At 42.4% G+C, this 21280-nt stretch overlaps 1 protein-coding gene across 1 annotated transcript; it reads right to left on the bottom strand.

Moving 5' to 3' along the window:
• Nucleotides 1-12338: 12338 nt before the first annotated feature.
• On the bottom strand, nt 12339-13268 carry OR8A1C (olfactory receptor family 8 subfamily A member 1C). Its single transcript, XM_002699202.1, has one exon. The coding sequence runs from the start codon at nt 13266-13268 to the stop codon at nt 12339-12341; it is 930 nt and encodes a 309-aa protein (XP_002699248.1).
• Nucleotides 13269-21280: the final 8012 nt, after the last annotated feature.

The following is a 21280-nucleotide window of genomic DNA, read 5'->3' as shown; positions in this document are numbered from 1 at the left end:
AATTCTTGTTTGCACAGTTCCCTCTGCTGTCATATTTGGCTGCACAGATTCTAGCTGCTTTGGGCTGCCTGAACTCCAGCATCTGTCTCCTCAGTTAGAGAGACCGCCAAGCTCGGTTTGCTTCTCTTTTCTGGCACCCTTGTTTGGAAATTGCCTCTAGGAAGAAAGTCGGAATGATCACATTTGGTTTTCTTTTTTTTGCCGGAATTAGATTCTTCTGCTGCCTTTTGTTAATGTCTGAAAACAATTGTTTCATATATGCTATTTTTCTCATTGTTTAAAGCAGAAGGAAAATCTGAACACTTGCTCCATCAAGGTTGGAAAAGAAAGTCTCAACCCCAGTTTTTCTTGAAGTATCTTTTCTGTAATTTTAATCTGCAATTCTTATATGAGAAAAGTTGAGCATCTTTTCATACATTTAAAAACCATTAATATTTCTATTTTCTTGGAAATCTCTTCATATCTTTTGCCCAATTTCTCTTGGGTTGTAGGTCTCTGGATTCTCAATTTATAGAAGCTCTTTAGTTTTAAGACATTAGCTTTTTAATCTGTGATATAAATATGTATTTGGATACATCTGAAATTTATACTGCTTATGGTGTGAAAAAGGAATCTAATTTTATTACTTTTCATGTGGTTGTATCCAGTTGTAACATTACTATTTAAGAAAATGGGAACCCGTTTTTTTTCTCTGCTGATTTGAGATGCTACTTTCATCATATATTCCATTTCTATTGTTCTCCCATCTATATGTGAGTTTTATATTCTATTTCAACATTCTCCCATTCTATTCATGTGTTAACACCAACCTGTTTTAATTATAGAAACTTTGTAACATTTCCATACCTATTAAGGTTAGCTTCCAAACAACGTGCATGTTCAGCTTTCACGCTCTTCTTGCTTGTTTATTCTCTCACATAAACTTTATAATCAGTGTGCATTTCTCTTGAAAAAAGCCTGATGCTATTTTTATTGCAATCCTATTATAAACAAAGTTATAACTGATATATTCGATTGAGTGTTCCAATCCAAGGGCTTGAAATGTCTGTGTTTGTTAGGTGTGTTTATACTTTTAGTCATATAGGTTTTGTTAAAATTCTTGTTAGATTTTTGCTTAGGAACTTATTTTACTTTTCTATTGAAATGAGATTTATTTTATATGTTTTAACATGTTATTGTTTGTATATGAAGTATACTGATGTCTAATTTTATTCCTGCAGTTTTACTGGTATTATTTGTGGGATATTTTCATTGATTCTTTTGATATTTCTGGACGTATATTATTGGTACATTATTGGAATGGTAGTTTTACCACTTCCATTCTGATTCTTCTGCCTCTAAATCCTTTCTTTTCGTTAACAGCATTCTCTTGTCCCTTCTACACAATATTAAGTAATAGAAGAGGTGGTTGGAGAAGGCAATGGAGCGACTTTTACTTTCACTTTTCACTTTCATGTGTTGGAGAAGGAAATGGCAACCCACTCCGGTGTTCTTGCCTGGAGAATCCCAGGGACAGGGGAGCCTGGTGGGCTGCCATCTATGGGGTTGCACAGAGTCGGACACGACTGAAGCGACTTAGCAGCAGCAGCAGCAGCAGAAGAGGTGGTGGGCATCCTGTTCTTGGCTCAGGTTTTAACAGGAATGCATTAGGACTTCCCCAGTGGTCCAGTGGCTAAGACTGTGGTCCCAATGCAGTGACCCTGGGTTTGATCCCTGGTCAGGGAACTGGATCCCACATGCTGCAATTAAGGATCCTGTAGGCCAGAACTAAGACACCTAGCACACCCACATAAATGAACAAATAATATGTATTAAAAAAAACTCAAAATAGAAATGCATCTGTATTACTTTGCTAGGGCTGCCATAACAAAATACTATCGAATGGGTGGCTTGAACAACAGAGATTAATTTTATTGCAGTGTTGGAGGCCAAAGTTCGAGATCCAGGTACCAGCATGTTTGGTTTCTCCCGAGGACACACATCCTGCGTGGTGTGCAGACAGCCGCCTCTTCCCTTGTCATCACACGGCTTTCTCTCCTGTGCACACCCTGGTGTCTCTCACTGTGTCCGAACGCCTTCCTTTTCTAAGGACAGTCTGGTTGGATTAGGGCCCACCCTAGAGGCCTCCTAGGTGGCTCAGACAGGAAAAAATCTGCCTGCAAAGCAGGAGACACAGGTTCAATTCCCGGGTCTGGAAGATTCCCTGGAGAAGGGAATGGCAACTCACTTCAGTACTCTTGCCTGGAAAATTTCATGGAGAAAGGAACCTAGCAGGCTGCAGTCCATGGGGTGGCCGAGAGTCAGACACGACTGAGCTATTAACAGTTCACTTTCTTTCACTAGTGGCCTCACTGTAACTTAAATACTTCTCTAATAAAGGGCCTTATCTCCAAACACTATCTCATTCTGAGATACTACTTAATTACCTCTTTAAGGGTCTTATCTCCAAACACTCACATTCTGAGATACTGAGGGTTAGGGCTTCAACATATAAATTTTGAGGGGACACAATTCAGCTCATTACAACAATGGATATTTTAAAATTAAGAATGGCCCCAATTCATCAATAGAATTGTCTATCAATGTAGAGAACAAATATATGGACACCAAGGGGGGAAATGGGTGGGGTGGGATGAATTGGGAGTTAGGGATTGACATAGACACACACTTGTGATACTATATATAAAATAGTTAGCTAAAGAGAACCTCCTGTATAGCACAGGGAACTCTGCTCAGTGCTCTGTCCTGACCTAAGTGAGAAGGAAGTCCAGAAAAGAGGTGATAATGTTTACACATAACTGGTTCACTTTGCTGTCCAGTAGAAACCAGCACAAGATTGTAATGCAACTATGCTCCAATAAAAATTAAAAATAAAAGAATTGTCTATCAATTCCTCCTTCATTTAGTATTTACAGTAATGCTGCTGCCGCTGCTGCTGTCGCTTCAGTCGTGTCCGACTCTGTGCGACCCCATAGACGGCAGCCCACCAGGCTCCCCCGTCCCTGGGATTCTCCAGGCAAGAACACTGGAGCGGGGTGCCATTGCCTTCTCCAATGCATGAAAGTGAAGTCGAGTCGTGCCCGACTCTTAGCGACCCCATGGACTGCAGCCCACCAGCCTCCTCTGTCCATGGAATTTGCCAGGCAAGAGTACTGGAGTGGGGTGCCTTCTCCAATGCGTGAAAGTGAAGTTGAGTCATGCCTAACTCTTAGCCATCCCATGGACTGCAGCCCACCAGGCTCCTCCATCCATGGGATTTTCCAGGCAAGAGTACTGGAGTGGGTTGCCATTGCCTTCTCCATTACAATAATGAGTGATACTGAATGTGGTCAAAAGCTTTTGATCCCAGTCCTTCTCATCCCTTCAGGTATTTCAAATCCTCAAAGTTCCATTTTCTTCCTTGTACCTTCAATACAGTTTTTTCTACTAATTTTTTTCTTCAATGTACAAACATAAGGGTACCTTCATTACCCTGAAAGTGTGCCCTCCCATGCCCTTTCTCTCTCTTTCCTTCTAATTGTAAAAAATGTAAGAATACTGAGGCATACTTAAGACTTCCTATGTACCTTTAAAGGCTGGTGTTCATTTCTAAATGTTATACCATCTCTCCTCATACCCACTTCAACTCCTGTACAAATGTTCTTGTAAATCAAAATCTGGGTTTTCTTTCTGTTTTGGAACTTGCTGTGTAAAGACCAGGTGTTTCCTGGGCTAGAAGATGAATTCTGAGGATCTTTGATTCCTGTCCTTGAATTTTCGGCATATCGCCACTAGGTGGCAGTAGGAGTCATCTTCTGAACAGACACTGAAGATGTTTAGGCCTCTGCTGATTTAAAAAGCAAAAAATTTTCCCTTTTTTTTTTTCAAAGTAGGTGATAATTTTTTTTTCTATGCTGAGCAACATGTGGGACATTAGTTCCCTGAGCAAGGATTGAACCTGTGCCCCTGCAGTGGAAGCATGGAGTCTTCATCACTGGATTGTCAGGAAAGTCCCCCTTGCTGATTTTTAGACGCTGCTTTCTACTTTTAAAAATGGAAATGCATTATATATAATGTATATATGTAAATATATATATATTATATGTACACATATGATTTACTTAATTGGGAGAGTATATAAATATATACATTCAGGACTTTCCTGGTGGCTCAGATGGTAAAGAATCTGCCTGTGATTCAGTTTCGATCCCCTGGTCAGGAAGATCCCCTGGCGAAGGGAGGTACCCACACCAGTATTCTTGCCTTGAGAATCCCATGGACAGAGGAGCCGGGCAGGCTGCAGTCCATGGCATTGCAAAGAGTGGCACACAACTGAGCGACTAAATACATGTACATAGTATCAAATATTTATATGTAATATATATGTATATTTATTTTCAAAAGTAAAATAAAAGCAAGCACTAGAGTTTGTCATGTAAAGGCTGTTAAAGCTCTGCCTGATTTCCTGGTTCACAAAATGTGTGCCTGAATTTTGGTCATCTCTGTAGGGATCTAATGCAGAGATTCCCACCTGCATCAACCCTGGGCCCCAGGGCCAAATGGGGGAGGGGGACAGAGTAGGCTCCTCCCTCCACTGTTCTGGGGTAAGCAGTGCCAGGGTGGAAGTGAAATTGTGAATGGTAGTGGCTGAAATATGAAAGTTCACGTGAGAATTTGAAGGCCATGATTTCAGGTTTTCTATAGTAACTCTGGGAGAGTGTTTGAGGGAACCACCTCTTGATTATTACTTAGACCTCTGATATAATTACATGTAAAGTAAAAATCTTTAAAAAATAGCATCTTATGGCTACAGTGACATGAGCACATGATGTTTCTCTCTGTCATTTGGTGAGGAGCCTCAGGCATAGCCTTAATCATGGTCTTTAGCTCAGAATTCCTGCCGGATAATGTAGAAGCAAAGTGAAAGTGAAGTCGCTCAGTCATGTCCGAGTCTTTGAGATGCCACGGACTGTAGCCTACCAGGTTCCTCCATCCTTGGGATTTTCCAGGCAAGAGTACCGGAGTGGATTGCCATTCCTTCTCCAGGGGATCCTCCTGACCCAGGAATTGAAGCCGTGTCTCCCGAGTTGCAGGCAGATTCTTTACTGTCAGAGCCACCAGGGAAGCCCGTAGAAAGAAAGGCACCAGGCTTTTCTTTTCCTATCGTAACAGAGGATGGAAGGATCTGGGTTCAGGACTCTTCCTCTCTCCCTAATCTGAGTGTTTTCCCTTACAGGAGCAGGAGAGAAGGGACTATAGGACCCTCTCTGATGACACCAGGGGGGTGCGGCTGTATCTCATGTCTCTTCAAGTCCTTTCTAACAGAGAGCTGTGCTCTGGAATGTTTTGGATTAGTATTTTGGTCTGGCTTTGTCCCCTCCCCTTGTTTGATCTGCATGAGAGGAGGAGAGACCAGAATATCTCTAGGTCTCTTTCAGGGGCTCAGTCTTTGGACTTTCTCTGAGCTGCTTGCTGTGTGGATCGGATTCTGGTGCACAGCCTGGAGCAGCCCATCCTGGACTAATGATGAGCCTTGGATAGAGGCGGGGGCGGGGGTGGGGGCTGGGGCTTGAGGACCTATAGACGCTGCACACCTATGTGGGTGAATTTACAGGGGAAGGGTACACTCAAGTGTGGAAGGGGCAAGAAGAGATAGCCACTGCTACCTTACTCCTCTTCCTCTATGTGGAATGGAATATCTCCGGCCATATCAATGAACAAGGATGCCACAGTCATTAGTGATTTCAAGCTTCCGAATGTGAATGAGGGCTCCCCAAAGGGAACACAAGGTCTGCGATCCAGGAGATGCTGCCATGCCCCAGTGGTGATTGCTGAAGAACTGGTGGCGGGGAGGGGGGCAGTGGGATATGAGAAATAAAAAAAAAATCAGGATTTGGCCCCAGATAGCTGAAGTGCATGTGAAAGGAATGAATTCAACTAGTGCAGAGGCTTGCATCTTCCCATACAAAGAAGAGTACAAAATTCCTTACTTGATATCTAAGTTTTCTTACATAACAATAATCTTTGATGTTCAGACTTACCTGTTCCCCTCTGTTGCAAACTTGTATATAGCCTGACTCCCTCTCCTGCCTCCATGAAACAGTTTTCTCAAGGCTACTGAGATGCTGTCTCCCGTGCTCAGCGTCCTAAATATTCCCACCAAATAAAATAACTCTACTTTCAGGCTGGGACTAATTTTTTAGTTGACATCTGCACAAAGAATAGCCATTCTCTTGATACAGAGAAAGAAATTCTCATCCTGGAGGTAAGGAGCTGGTTCTACCTCTATTGCTGTGTATTGTGTTGTGTGTTAGTCACTCAGTTGTGTTTGACTCTTTGCGGCCCCATGGACTGTAGCCTGCCAGGCTCCTCTGTCCCTAGGGATTTTCCAGGCAAGAATACTGGAGTGGGTTGCCATTTCCTTCTCCAGGGGATCTTCCTGACCTCCAGGGATCAAACCTGGGTCCCCTGCATTGCAGGTGGATTCTTTACTGAGTCACTAGGGAAGCCTGTCTACCTCGAATGCAGTTCTTTTCTAAACCTGGAGCTCACTACCCATGAGACGTGGTTCCGCCGTGATTGCTAGTCTGGGCTGACTTCACACTCAGAGCAGAACTGCAGCGTTCGCTTCCTCCTGATCTTAGGGAAGCCAGGGCTTCACCACTCTAACTGCTGAGGCTCTCAACTTCCCACGTTCTTCTTTTCTCTTATTTTTACTTTCTCCTTCATAGCTCTCTTCATCTTTTACGTCACCCAAATTATAACAGGGCTTAGGTCTTCTATTCATTTTGTGGTTGGTGGTGATCCCTGGGTTTGGATCGATGTGGTCACTACTGAGATTCTGTTCTCTAAGGATTCCTTCCTGCTCGTGCTTGCTTCCTAGGTTGCTGTGTGTTCTAGAGCCATGACTTGACTGGGAGACATGGGCTGAACAAGTTTTGTGATCACAAGAGCAAGGGTGCTCACGAGTGTGCGGTGCAGCTCGCTTCCTCCGGCTCTCCTAGATTAGCACTTGAACACAGCAGCAGGGTTTCATGTCACTGGAGTGAGCTTCACAGTTTCCAATCTTGGCGCCGTTATCTCCTGTTTTCACTCACTTTATCACCTTAGGCATCATCTTTTTTTCTTCTTAATTGTTTATTAAGCACTGATATTTATTTTTTATTTATTTACTAGGCCACACCGTGCTGCATGTGGGATCTTAGTTCCCTGACCAGGGATCGAACCTGAGCCCCTTGTGTTGGAAGGACAGAATCTTAACCACTGGATGGCCAGGGAAATCTCAGTTCAGTTCAGTCGCTCAGTCGTGTCCGACTCTTTGCAACCCCATGAATCGCAGCATGCCAGGCCTCCCTGTCCATCACCAACTCCCGGAGTTCACTCAGACTCACGTCCATTGAGTCAGTGATGCCATCCAGCCATCTCATCCTCTGTATCCCCTTCTCCTCCTGCCCCCAATCCCTCCCAGCATCAGGGTCTTTTCCAATGAGTCAACTCTTCACATGAGGTGGCCAAAGTACTGGAGTTTCAGCTTTAGCATCATTCCTTCCAAAGAAATCCCAGGGCTGATCTCCTTCAGAATGGACTGGTTGGATCTCCTTGCAGTCCAAGGGACTCTCAAGAGTCTTCTCCAACACCACAGTGCAAAAGCATCAATTCTTCAGTGCTCAGCCTTCTTCACAGCCCAACTCTCACATCCATACGTGACCACAGGAAAAACCATAGCCTTGACTAGATGGACCTTTGTTGGCAAAGTAATGTCTTTGCTTTTGAATATGCTGTCTAGGTTGGTCATAACTTTCCTTCCAAGGAGTAAGCGTCTTTTATTTCATGGCCGCAGTCACCATGTGCAGTGATTTTGGAGCCCAGAAAAATAAAGTCTGACACTGTTTCCACTGTTTTCCCATCTATTTCCCATGAAGTATCTCAAGGAAATCTCAATTTTAAAAAAAAATTTTATTTATTTGGCTGTGAACTCTTAACTGAAGCATGTGGGATCTAGTTCCCTGACCAGGAAATGAACCCTGCATTGGGAGTGTGGTGTCTCTGCCACCAGCCCACCAGAGAAGTCCCACCAAGGCATCATCTTTGATGAGGACTTGTCCAAAGTTCCAGTACCTGCAGACTCAACTCAGTCCTGATCACGTTCTCTTTCTCTTCTTCACTCTTTCCACCTTCCCCTTCCTCAGCATTCAGAGCTCTCTTGGAACTATAGGTTAAACCATGCAATTTGAGTGCTGCTGTTTTTATGGGACTTTGAAGGAGATTGTCTTAGTTTTCTGGACAAGCCCTCCATTTCCTCGACCTGGACTCCAACCTTGGCTCTTACTAGCCTCCTGCCTGGGAACTAAATCTGACTGCGGCCCTGTCGTGTAGGGAAGGCGCCCCAGGAGGCAGGAGAACGTGTTCCCCCTGCCTTTACTTTCCTAGCTCCTGTGCCTCATTCACCTGACTCCTCACCCTCCCTGCCTCACCAACACACGGGCTTGCTCTTCTCCATGGAGCCTGCACAGTAAACCCGCATCCGTCCAGGTCAGGTGTACCTTCCAGTCCCAGCAGCACAGGGCAGGGAAGGGAGGACCCAGAAGAGCTAGGATTAAGACTGGCAGGGACACAGCTTCCCCCACCTCCCCTGTATATGTAGCTGTAGAGAGATTTGTTTTAAGCAATTGGCTTACATAATTGTGGGGCCTGGCCAGTCCAAAATTTGTCAGGCATACTGGCACCTTGGAAATTTCAGGTAAGAGTTGATATTTTTAAAAATTTTATTTTATTTGTTTTTGGCTGTGCTGGGTCTTCTTTGCTGAGTGGGCTGTTCTCTAGTTGTGGCAAGCGGGGGCTACTCTCCAGTTGCGGTGCACTGGTTTCTCATTGCCGTGGCTGCTCTTGTTGTGGAGCGTGGACTCTAGGGAGTGCTGGCTTCAATAGTTGCAGCACGAGGGCTCAGTAGTGGTGGTTCCCGGGCTCTACAGCACAGGGCCAATAGTTGGGGCACACGGGCTTAGCTGCTCCAGGGCATGTGGGATCTTCCTGGATCAGGGATCGAACCTGTGTCTGTTGCTTTGGCTGGCAGATTCTTTACCACTGAGCCTCCAGGAAAGCCCTGACAGTTGATATTAGTTTTGAATTTCAATTCCATCAGGCAGGCAAGCTGAAAACTCAGGCAGGATTCTATGTTACAGTCTTGGGGCAAAATTCTTTCCTCTCCGAGAAACTTCTTTGCCTTCAACTGTTTGAACGACACCTACTCACATTAGGGAGGATAATCTACTTTACTTGAAGTCAACTGGTCATGATGTTAATCATACCTACAAAATACTTTCACAGCAGGATCAAGACTAGTGTTTGATCAAACAGCTGGACCCTTAGCCTAGCCAAGCTGACACATAAAACTAGCCATCATGGTCTGCCCTTTGTCAACTAGGTACCCATACACATCTCCCTTAGTCATACTGATGTCTGTATAAAGATAAGGATAATAACAACTCCAACTTCCATCTAACATGATATGACCAAGTTGACACATAAGATGAACCATCACACCACTCTCCCCCAAAGCTCTCCTATCACACTCTTCAGCAGACTCAGTGATTTAGCCATAATCTCACCTGTTGTGTTGTTTAGTCGCTCTGTGGTGTCTGACTCTTTGTGACCCCATGGACTGTAGCCCACCAGGCTCCTCTGTCCATGGGATTTTCCAGGCAAGAACACGAGTGGGATGCCTTTTCCTTCTTCAGGGGATCTTCCCAATCCAGGGATCGAACCCAGGTCTCCTGAATTGGCAGGTGGATTCTTTACTGCTGAGCTACCAGGAAGCCCTACAATCTCACCTACCCTTCCCTAAATATATTTGGGTCTTTCTGCACCTCCATGTCTTTTTTCATGCTGTTTTGTCTGCTTGAGTCCCTCCCCCATCCTCTGCGATCACCTACATATTATTCAGGACTCAGAGCAATGAGTTATCAGCACTTCATAAACCTGACTGGAGAAGGCAATGGCACCCAACTCCAGTACTCTTGCCTGGAAAATCCCATGGATGGAGGAGCTTAGTGGGCTGCAGTCCATGGGGTCGCTATGAGTTGAACTCGACTGCGCGACTTCACTTTCACTTTTTGCTTTTATGCATTGGAGGAGGAAATGGAAACCCACTCCAGTATTCTTGCCTGGAGAATCCCAAGGACGGGGAAGCCTGGTGGGCTGCCGTCTATGGGGTCGCACAGAGTTGGACACGACTGAAATGACTTAGCGGCGGCAGCAGCAGCAGCATAAACCAGACAGGACATGTCTCAGTGAAGACTGAGATTAAAGTAAAGGTATGGCCAATTATCTGTCATGAAAGTAAAGATACACCTTAAGCATTTAATAATTTGAAAACAAAATCATAAATTTTATAAAATGGGTGATGGGCTGTTCCTTGTGTTGATGACATAGGGCACCTTAGCAGACAGCAAAGAGGGTGTGTGTGTGTGTGTGAGTGTCTGTGCCTGCCTCTGCTATAACAGTGAGTGTTTAAAAAAATAAATGCTAACCATGTCACATGTTAAATATTTAAACAATAATGATGTCATTAGCTTCATGTAGCTTTGGAAATAATTTTGGGAATGCAAAATTATTGTAAGACATTTTCCACCAACACTGAGGCCCCAGGGTGGGGGTTTCCAGTGGTAAAAGAGGTGAAGTGCCAGGCAAAGCTGGTGAGCTGGTCACTCTAGTGTCGCCTTGCTTTAGTCATACTGAATATGTTGCCTATAAATGTGGAGATTAGGGCAGATGAGGAAAGGTAAGGATCTGAGGAATGGGTTTCAGGAGGCATTTGAAATTAGAAGAGCATGATTAGGGCAGGATTAGTACACTGTTCAGAGGGAGCACTAGCCTAAAGCAAAGGGGATGACTGAGAGCCAGGAGTGTGGGCGCCAGAGTCACTTAGACTTGGCTTTGAATCCCAGTGTCTTTGTTTACCAGCTGTGTGACCTTGGGCTAGTTATCACACTAAATTCCACAGTACATGGGGAAACAATGGTACCGAACTGTTGGGAAGTGTAATTGAAATATGGCATATAAAGCATTTAGGAGAGTTGCGTGGCTAAGAATAAGAATCCAAAAACATGTTAGTGGCTGGCATTATTATTCTTGTGACTAAGAAAGTCGCATAAAGGGATCAGGTAGAAGTTCTTGGGGAGGAATAAGTAGGGAGGAGTGAAAGAGAGGAGAGGAGGAAGTCTGGGTGAGAAAGCTCTGGGCATCACTTCTTGGTCACTCTCAGATCCACCTCCCTCTACCTTGTCTTCTCCCAAGTGCAAAAAAGTAGCAACTAAGTTGAGAAATACCTTCTATAAAGAAGAAAATTAAACAGTGACTGACTCTCAAACTCACTGCTGGAAGTTTAATTTTTATTGATGTGTATTTTTTATTGATTTACAATATTATATTTTTTCCAGATGTATGGCATTTTTATAGGTGACTCCAATGGCAACCCACTTCAGCATTCTTGCCTGGGAAATCACATGGACAGAGGAGCCTGGCAGGCTAGAGTCCCCTGGGTCACAAAGAATCATACCTGACTTAGCAAATGAACTGGCATTTAAAGTTACTATAAACTGATGTCTTTATTTCCCTGTGCTGTAAAATACATCCTTGATGCTTATTTATTTTATACATAGTAGTGTTTCGTAATCTCATTCCCCTAGTGTCCCTCCCCTCAGTAGCCACTGTTTAGTCTCTTTATCTGTGAATCTGTGAAAGTTTAAAATTGATGTTAAATTACAATTAAGAGAGTAGAGTTCTACCATAGGACTCAGGAGAGAGGAAATGTTTCCTAAATGAGATAAATGACATTAAAATCATCTGGTTTTAAATAGATCTGAGAGTTGAGAGAGGGAAGGAAGGAAGAGGGAAGGAGACAGGAGAAGTCACCCAGACATTCAGAGAACGGACTGTATCCCATCTCAGGTGGCGATCATTCAGAAGGATTCCCTCTGGGATTCATAACAACTTCTTTTTTTTTCTTTTTTTAAATTTTAAATTAATTTATTTGTTTTAATTGGAGGCTAATTACTTTACAATATTGTGGTGGTTTTTGCCATACATTGACATGAATCAGCCATGGGTGTACATGTGTTTCCCATCCTGAAGCCCCCTCCCACCTCCCTCCCCATCCCATCCCTCAGGGTTATCCCAGTGCACCAGCCCTGAGCACCCTGTCTCATGCATTGAACCTGGACTGGCAATCTATTTCACATATGGTAATATACATGTTTCAATGCTATTCTCTCAAATCATCCCACGCTCGCCTTCTCCCACAGAGTCCAAAGTCTATAACAACTTATTTTTAAATTGGAGCAAGAATTATGACATTTGCATCAAAGCAATTTTCCCCTCAGAGTTTTGTGCATGGCAGCCTTTACCTCCTTATTCCTCAAGCTGTAGATCAGGGGGTTCAGCATGGGGATCACTGTGGTGTAGAACACGGAGGCCACGTTCTCCTGGGCCAGGGAACTGGCCGTGGAGGGTTTCAAGTACATGAAGGCGGTCGTTCCATAGAAAATCCCCACAGCTGCAAAGTGGGAGCTGCATGTATTGAAGGCTTTGGACCTTCCCTCTGTGGTGCTGATACGGAGGATACTGGACAGAATGAAGGCATAGGAAATTAAGACTGTTAAGCTAGTAACTACGATGTTGAATCCAGCCAAAAAGAAGACTGTCATCTCAATGTCATAGGTGCTAAAGCAGGAAAGTTTCATGAGGGGGAGGATGTCACAGAAGTAATGACTGATGAGGTGTTCACAATAGGGCAGTTTCAACATGAGGCCAGTCTCTATGGTTGAGCCAATGAGCCCCATGATATAGACCCCAGCCACTAGCAGGGAGCAGACTCGATGAGACATGATGATGTTGTAAAGCAAAGGTCTGCAGATGGCAACGTAGCGGTCATAGGCCATCACTGTCAGCATGTAACACTCAGCAACAACAAACACAATGAAGAAGTAGAGCTGGGCCATGCACCCTGCATAGGAGATGGTGTTCTTCCCTGAGACAAAGTTCACCAGCATCTTAGGGGTAGTGACAGAGGAGTAGCAGAGATCCACAAAGGACAGGTTGCTGAGGAAATAGTACATGGGGGTGTGAAGCTGAGCGTTCAGACAAATCAGGGTTATCATGCCCAGGTTCCCTACCATGGTGATGGAATAGATCCCAAGGAAGAGGAAGAAGAGGGGGAGCTGGAGCTCTGGTTGACTTGTTAAACCTCCGAGAATGAACTCTGTCACTGTAGAGTGATTTTCTGCAACCATTCTCCTTGGGGGACCTGTGTGATGAGAGAACAACTGCATGAAAGGCTGCTTCTTGCACTGCTTGGTGAAGCTAGTTTTGAGACTCTGGGCCAGCTGTGCGATCCTGATCTTTCCTGATGAATATTCCCTCATCCTGTTGTTTGTTTTGGGAGGAAGACAAGACCCTGAGTATTTCAAAGATGAGCCCAAAAGGGGGCAAGATCTGGAGCTGCTGTCATTTTCATGGTTCTCAAATAGCCTAGCACAGTGGGTCTGGCAATCCGCTCCAGTATTCTTGCCTGGAGAATCCCCATGGAGCTTAAAGAACTTAATGCAAAATAGAACCAAATATTAATATTCTGTATCAACAACATTTGATGCAATATGATGCAAAGATTAAAGTCCAACACTTAGCCTAGCATCTGGTGTTTAACAGGTCCTGCTCAGTAAGTATTTGTTGAATACTCTAGGACCAGATTTTTTTCTGCAACCCAAACTCTCAGATCCAGTATGAGATATTATTTGAAGGTCTGTGTTCTCACTTTCTTGCTGACTTTTAAAGTTTTTCCTTAGAGATGGAAAAAGATTCCCGAGGATGGAAAAAATGTTAAAGTATCATACCCGGTGCCAATTCACTGGCCTGGTAAGGACTGTATCAATCTATTCTCATCAGCCCTGGCTGAAAATCTATGTGGATACATGTATGGGCCTGGGCTTTAGCACAATCCATCCACCCAAAGCATTTGTGGGTCCAGCAGGCAGATCTTACTTCCATTGGCCTCTTGAGTCCTAAAATGACAGTGTGAGGCTGCAGTCCCTGGTGGCTTGACTCCCTAGCTTCAACATAGCTCCTCTGACAGAGATGTCCAGGCCCTCCCTTGGAAGCTGATCCCATTCATTGTCCATCTGCTCCTTCTGCCCTTTCCTCTCCCTCCATCACTATTTTCACACTAGTATAATGTTATATTCTACTTTCCAGGCTTGGCTTCCTTAAGAGGAATCATCACTTAGATACTAAAATGTCATTTACAACCATATACAGAGTTAAGGTAAAAGACTAGTTCTCCAGGCTTTTTACTCCCAAGCTCTCACTAAGAATTCTGGGTACACACATCTTACCAAAGAATTGCGTGTCATCTTCAAAACCCTCTACAAATTTCTAAACGCAAACTCAAATGCAACTAGGCCCCTAACTGCACTAACATCTGGACTGCTACAAGGTCTTCCAGACTCAAGTTCCACTTCCTTCCTCAACTCCAATCTATTCTCCATACCTCCATACCTACATCACCTTCATTGGTGAGAAAAGACGGAACAAGACTTGAAGCATTTCGTATGACTCCCTGTTGTTCTGAATTTAAAGTCTTCAAGATAATGCTCAAGATCCGCCAGGATCTGGTCTTCACCTTATTCAGTTCATATTTCCCATGGATCTCTCATACAAACCTGTGGATTCAATTAGGCCTAATTATCCTAATTTCTATTCCATACAAGCCAAAATCACTGTATAGAGGAAAAAGAATTGACCTAACAATAAAAGTATCTGAATTCCAGACGTTTTTGGCATACACTAGCTGTGTACCTTTGGACATGTCCTTTGCCTCTCGGGGCTCGGTTTCCCTATCTATAAACAGAATGATTGAACCAGATCTTCTTAATAATCCTGCCAGCTTAAGAAAAATTACTCTGTGATTCCTAAAAGACCAACCAAATCCATTTCTTTTTCAAAAGTCTGTAGGTCCTCCATGGATTCTTTCTAAGCACTCCAGACCACACTATTCTCTCCATTCTCTGAATTCCATGTCTGGAATTCAAAACAAATCAAACAGTGCATTCCTGGACCAACATCACTGGCATCACTTGAAGATATTAGAGATGCAGATTCTCAGGCCTCACCCCAGACCTACCAAGTCAGGAACTCTGGGATGGGGCCCAGTGATCTGTGTATCACACTGTCTCCAGATGAGGCTGAAGAAGGTTCAAGTTTGCGAATCTCAATCCTGTAGGTAATAAGCAGTAGAGTTAATATTGGAGATATACTTTGTTTCAGAAATGAAATTCTTCTATCATTTATGCAAGTCCTAGATATTGACTGAATGTGAACATCCACTAACCTACCTCAGATCGATGAAGTGTCAGGGGGATATGGTAGTTACAACAGTATTATTGAGTTTCAAGTCAATTTCTGTGTCTGAAAGATGAAGAGATGAGTGATAACAATTTCTAAGCTGGTTGTAAAAATAATATGGGATTATGCAGTTAGAATTTTTTTTTCAAGATGTCATTTCCTATACAAAATGTGAGCTGTCAGTAGATGTCTGGAATGTTTTCTTAGTTTTTCACTGGCCTCAGTTCCTAAGGCAATGGTTCTCAACATTGGCTGTACATTATAATCACCTGCAACATTTAAAAAGTGTCGATATCTATGTTTCAGCCAGAGAGGTTCTAATTAATTCATCTCTGGTGAAGCCTGGACCCTGACATATAGGACATTCCAGAGTAAATGCTCACCAGCTACTTTTATTATTGTTCTTATTTTCATTTTGATTATGATATCAAACCATCATCTCCCTAATGACAAAGTGCTTAAGTCCTAAGATGTCCTAAGAAGCACGGATCATCATTGCTGGATATGATACCTATAGATATCCCTTCTCTGACAGGTATTCTTTAAGTTAAAGTCTTAAATTTGCACTATTTTAATTGGTTACTTACACAGTTACTAACTTTTGTATACTGCTCTTCAAAAGTCATTCTCATTAACTCCTCTGAAATGTTTTGCATATGAGGAGAAATGTGTTTAGAGTAGAATTTTCATTCACATGTTTATATGGAGAAAACTGAAGTGCCAAACACTAAGTGACTTTCCAGAGACTTTTTAATTATGAAGAACTTGGAACTGAAACTGCTTTCTTCTGATCATGAACTCTTCCCTTGGCCAAAGTGTGTAGCCTTACAAATCAATGCACCTAGAGGTCTAAGCAATGTTGTGGTTGAATGTGTTTTATCCTTGATGTCTTACATTGTGCATAGCATATAAAAAGGGGAAAGCTATATTATTTTCCTCTTCTCTAGGAAACAGAAGTTCTAAAATTTATTTATTTATTTTTATTGGAAGTTAATTACGTTACAATATTGTATTGGTTTTGCCATACATCAACATGAATTTAAAATTTAAATAAGTTACCAAAAGGCATAAAACTAGGAAGACACGGAACTTGGTCTAACTAAACCTTAGGACTTCTGTCTACCAGTTTGTTATTTGTCCTCTAAACTATGTTACCTTATTCTAGGTTATCTTTTTTGTAGCACTTTGTTATTATTTAATGAAGTTAACTTATTGAATTTTTAGACAAAGATGATAGATTTTATGGCCAATTTCAGATGCATTAAAGAAAAATTAGCAGGACTTCCCTGGTGGTCCAGTGGTTAAGAATGTGTCTTCCAGTGCAGGTGACATGAGTTTGATCCCTGGTCTGGGAAGATCCCACATGTCACAGAGCAACTAAGCCTGTGCGCCACAACTACTTAAGCATGAGTTCTGCAGCTACTGAAGCCTGTGCCCTAGATCCCGTGCTTTGCAACAAGATCAGCCACTGTCAAGAGAAGCCCGTGCACAGCAACTAGAGAGTAGCCCTCACTTGCTGCAGTTAGAGGAAGCCTTTGTGCAACTCCAAAGACCCAGTGCAGAAAAAAAAAAACCAAAAACCTAATTAATTAATTTAAGAAATAAAAAAGAAAACTTACCAAACCAGTATATGTGTGTTGCAGAAAATCAGGGATACAAATAAGCAAACATAAAATGCCCTTCCGGCTCCTTGGAGACAAGCAATAGTCATCATGATTTTTTAGGTTTTTTTCAATGCTTCAGTGCATATATACATCACCGATTCAATGGACATGGACTTGAGCAAACTTTGGGAAATGAGGAGGGACAGTGAGGCCTGGAATGCTGAAGTCCATGGGATCACAAAGAGTCAGCACAACTTGGAGCTGCTGCTGCTGCTAAGTCGCTTCAGTCATGTCTGACTCTGTGCAACCCCATAGATGGCAGCCCACCACGCTCCCCCGTCCCTGGGATTCTCCAGGCAAGAACACTGGAGTGGGTTTCCATTTCCTTCTCCAATGTATGAAAGTGAAAAGTGAAAGTGAAGTCACCCAGTCGTGTCCAACTCTTAGCGTACTTAGTACTGGAGTGGGGTGCCATTGCCTTCTGAACATCAAAAGAGTATGTATCTAGGCTTCCCTGGTGGCTCAGATGGTAAAGTATCTGCTTGCAATGCAGGAGACCCTGTGTTCCATCCCTGGGTTGGGAAGATCCCCTGGAGATGGGCATGGCAACTGACTCCAACATTCTTGCCTGGAGAATCCCATGGACAGAGGAGCCTGGTGGGCTACAGTCCGCAGGGTCCCAAAGAGTCCAACATGACTAAGCATGTCATTTCACTTTCGTGTACATATCTATATGTGTATAAGCATATATGTATTTTAAATAATTTTTGTAACCTTTTTTAATGTATCACTTTATAATTTTATAATGCATTGTCTCATTCCTATAATAATAGTAACTTTAGCACTATATTTCTTTTTCTAGGTGTAAAAATTCTTGATTATATTAATAGTATGAAGATGAGAAAATCTGAATTGCAGTATAAACACTACATGTTAAATTAGTGATGGTTAAATTGCTAACTTTATAATAATTACTATCAGAGGTAACTAAGATTTTTTGAGTATTATTTCTGTTAATTGTAAAAAAGAAAAAAATTCTTGCAGGGAGCAACAATAGATTAAAAAATCTTACAAATTCCCTTCTACTCAAATTCCACCTCTTAAAACTTAAGAAACATAGACAATCCACCTAGAATACACCATTGCCAGAAATCACAGGGCCGTACAGAGTGAACAGTATTTGCTTAGTGAGGTGCAGATGGGAAAATCCTAGACAGCATTAACTTAATTATTGATTCCCACAATCATCTAACAATATAAAATAGGAAAACATGACCCCATATTTGATATCAGTCACTACAGTTCCTACCTCCAGTTCTACCAGACCATCAGAGGCTCAGGATTGCTGCCCACAAGAACACAGCACACAAAGAAAAACCACCCGGAGATGAAGGTAAACACAGGGTTGGAGATAGCTTGCATCAGACACAAGAGGTGATGAAAGAAGTATTTTTCTCATAGAATTGTTTTTTATAAAATTAATTCCTTTATTTTAATTGGAAGCTAATTACTTTACAATATTGTAGCAGTTCTTGCCATCATAGAATTGTTTAAATTGTAATTAAATACTTCTGCCAATGTACAGTTGTACACAGTCTCCTGGAAGTATTTGGAAATGCCTTGATTTTGACAGTTAGGAAATCAATGTCAGGAGATGAGAGGACCGTATAGATTTACATCTAATCCTAAAGTTACTCAAAGGGGCTAGCCCCATCATGAAAAAAGGGTCCATGAGGTTGGGAGATGTGTGGGTGTGTTTATATGTATATGAGCAGAACTTCTCCTGGGAGGCAGTCACTTCAGAGACTGGGCCCTTTGCAAAGGACAATTAGAGTTTTGATTTACACTTGTGCTGTGAATTATGTTCTTGGGTCTCAAGTGTGTTAATTTTCCTTTTATTGGGGAAGTCAACTTGCTGTTTGAGAAACTACAGTCTAATGCCTCCTTTCAAGTAATTTAGCATCAATGAGTCCATCACCATCCACAGTGTCATCATTACAAGCAGCGCCACCAGCCCCACAACCCCCGCGGTTATTATTATCAACAACGTCAGTCACTGTCATTATGGTTGTTCCTCATCACTAGTTATTCACGATCACGCATAATCAACTATGATTAAAAGGCTTATTTGAAAGGATTTAAAGAATAGAGTTGACTGTTTTAATAAAACTGTGTAATTTCACTAAAGGAACGTTAATTCATAAGCAGTGCTAAACTTGTCACCTTGATGTTGGACCTGTAGATTGACTGTGTAGAATGGGAGGAGGTTGAGGGCATAAGAAGGTAGATTTGTAAGAATTCTTCACTTGTATATTCTCATTCATAAGGAAAATATGCTGATAAGAATGTGCCCTTTTCAGGACTATATTCAGCAATATATTATCTGTGAAAATGCTGCTAGTGAAGATTTTTAAACCTTTTCTTTTGAGTTAATTGTAGATTCACATAGGGATACAAGAAATAATAGAGAGAGATCCTGTGTACCCTTGAGCAGTTTCCCCAATGGGAACAATCTGCAGAATTATAATACAATATCACACCCAGGATGTCCTTGGAATTTGCCAAGCAAGAATACTGATGTGGGTAGCCATTCCCTTCTCTGGGGATCTTCCTGACCCAGGGACTGAGCCCTCATCTTCCACATTGCAGGAAGATTCTTTTCCCCCTGAGTCACCAGGGAAGCCCCACATGTCGATTGATCTTCTTCAGATTTCCCCATATTTATTTATACTCATTTGTGTGTATGTAAACTAACCTCAAAGCAATTTTATCACATGCACAGATTGTGTATCCATCACCACAGTTCATATAGAAGTGTTTACCTCACCTTCATTTTCTAATTTTCAAAATAATAGTTTAGTTTCTTATTATCTAACAAAGAAAGCTAGTTGTTTTCTTTAGTATCTTTATATTCTTCCTAATTTAACCATGTTTTATGTGTGTTTCAGTCCATTGCAATTGTTTTCCTTATATAGCTTAACATTTTCTTGCCTGGAGAATCCCATGGGTAGAGAAGCCTGGCTACACTGCATGGGTTGCAAAGAGCCAGACCCAACTGGGTGACTAACACTTTCACTATGTACCCACTAGGGGTGCTAACGCTTGAAAATGTGACAACATCATTTTGTTGAGAATGGAGAGCAAGCGAACTTCTTATACAGTGATAATAGAAAATAAAATTAAACAACCTCTTTATAGGATTGTTTGGTAGTTTCTTTTAAACTTGCCTATGGCCAAAGAATTCTTAGATACAAAGGTGAAAGAGGAGAGTGAAAAAGTTGGCTTAAAACTCAACGTTCAGAAAACGAAGATCATGACATCTGGTCCCACCACTTCATGGCAAGTAGATTGGGAAACAGTGGAAACAGTGTCAGGCTTTATTTTTTTGGACTTCAACAAAATCACTGTAGATGGTGATTGCAGCCATGAAATTAAAAGACGCTTACTCCTTGGAAGAAAAGTTATGACCGACGCTTACTCCTTGGAAGAAAAGTTATGACCAACCTAGACAGCATAGTCAAAAGCAGAGACATTACTTTGCCAACAAAGGTTCTAGTCAAGGCTATGGTTTTTCCAGTGGTCATATATGGATGTGAGAGTTGGACTGTGAAGAAAGCTGAGTGCCAAAGAATTGATGCTTTTGAACTGTGGTGTTGGAGAAGACTCTTGAGAGTCCCTTGGACTGCAAGGAGATCCAACCAGTCCATTCTGAAGGAGATCAGCCCTGGGATTTCTTTGGAAGGAATGATGCTAAAGCTGAAACTCCAGTACTTTGGCCACCTCATATGAAGGGTTGACTCATTGGAAAAGACCCCGATGCTGGGAGGGATTGGGGGCAGGAGGAGAAGGGGATGACAGAGGATGAGATGGCTGGATGGCATCACTGACTAGATGGACGTGAGTCTGAGTGAACTCTGGGAGTTGGTGATGGACAGGGAGGCCTGGCGTGCTGTGATTCATGGGGTCTCAAAGAATCGGACACGACTGAGCGACTGAACTGAACTGAACTGAACTGAGATTGAAAACATATGTTCACAAAGAGTTCTGTACATGAATGCTTATATATCCTTTATTCACAGTAACTCAAACTGGAAACAACCAACTGTCCTTCAACAGGTGGGAAAAAATTATTGCATCTATACAAGCAATGGATTACTATTAATGAAAAAGAAATATATTATTGATACACACAACAATATGAAAGACCTCGAAAGCATTGTGTTGGGCAAAACATATCAGACACCGTTGTGTACTGTGATCAGGGAAAACTAATCACGTGCTATAGAAAGTGAGTCAGTGGT

Source organism: Bos taurus, chromosome 29 (genome assembly GCF_002263795.3).
Source record: "Bos taurus isolate L1 Dominette 01449 registration number 42190680 breed Hereford chromosome 29, ARS-UCD2.0, whole genome shotgun sequence".
NCBI classification, from domain to species: Eukaryota; Metazoa; Chordata; class Mammalia; order Artiodactyla; family Bovidae; genus Bos; species Bos taurus.
This window is presented reverse-complemented; position numbering and strand designations above follow the sequence as displayed.

Excerpts from the sequence above, each read along its gene's own strand:
- OR8A1C (XM_002699202.1), bottom strand. The coding sequence starts at position 13,268 with ATGGTTGCAGAAAATCACTCTACAGTGACAGAGTTCATTCTCGGAGGT.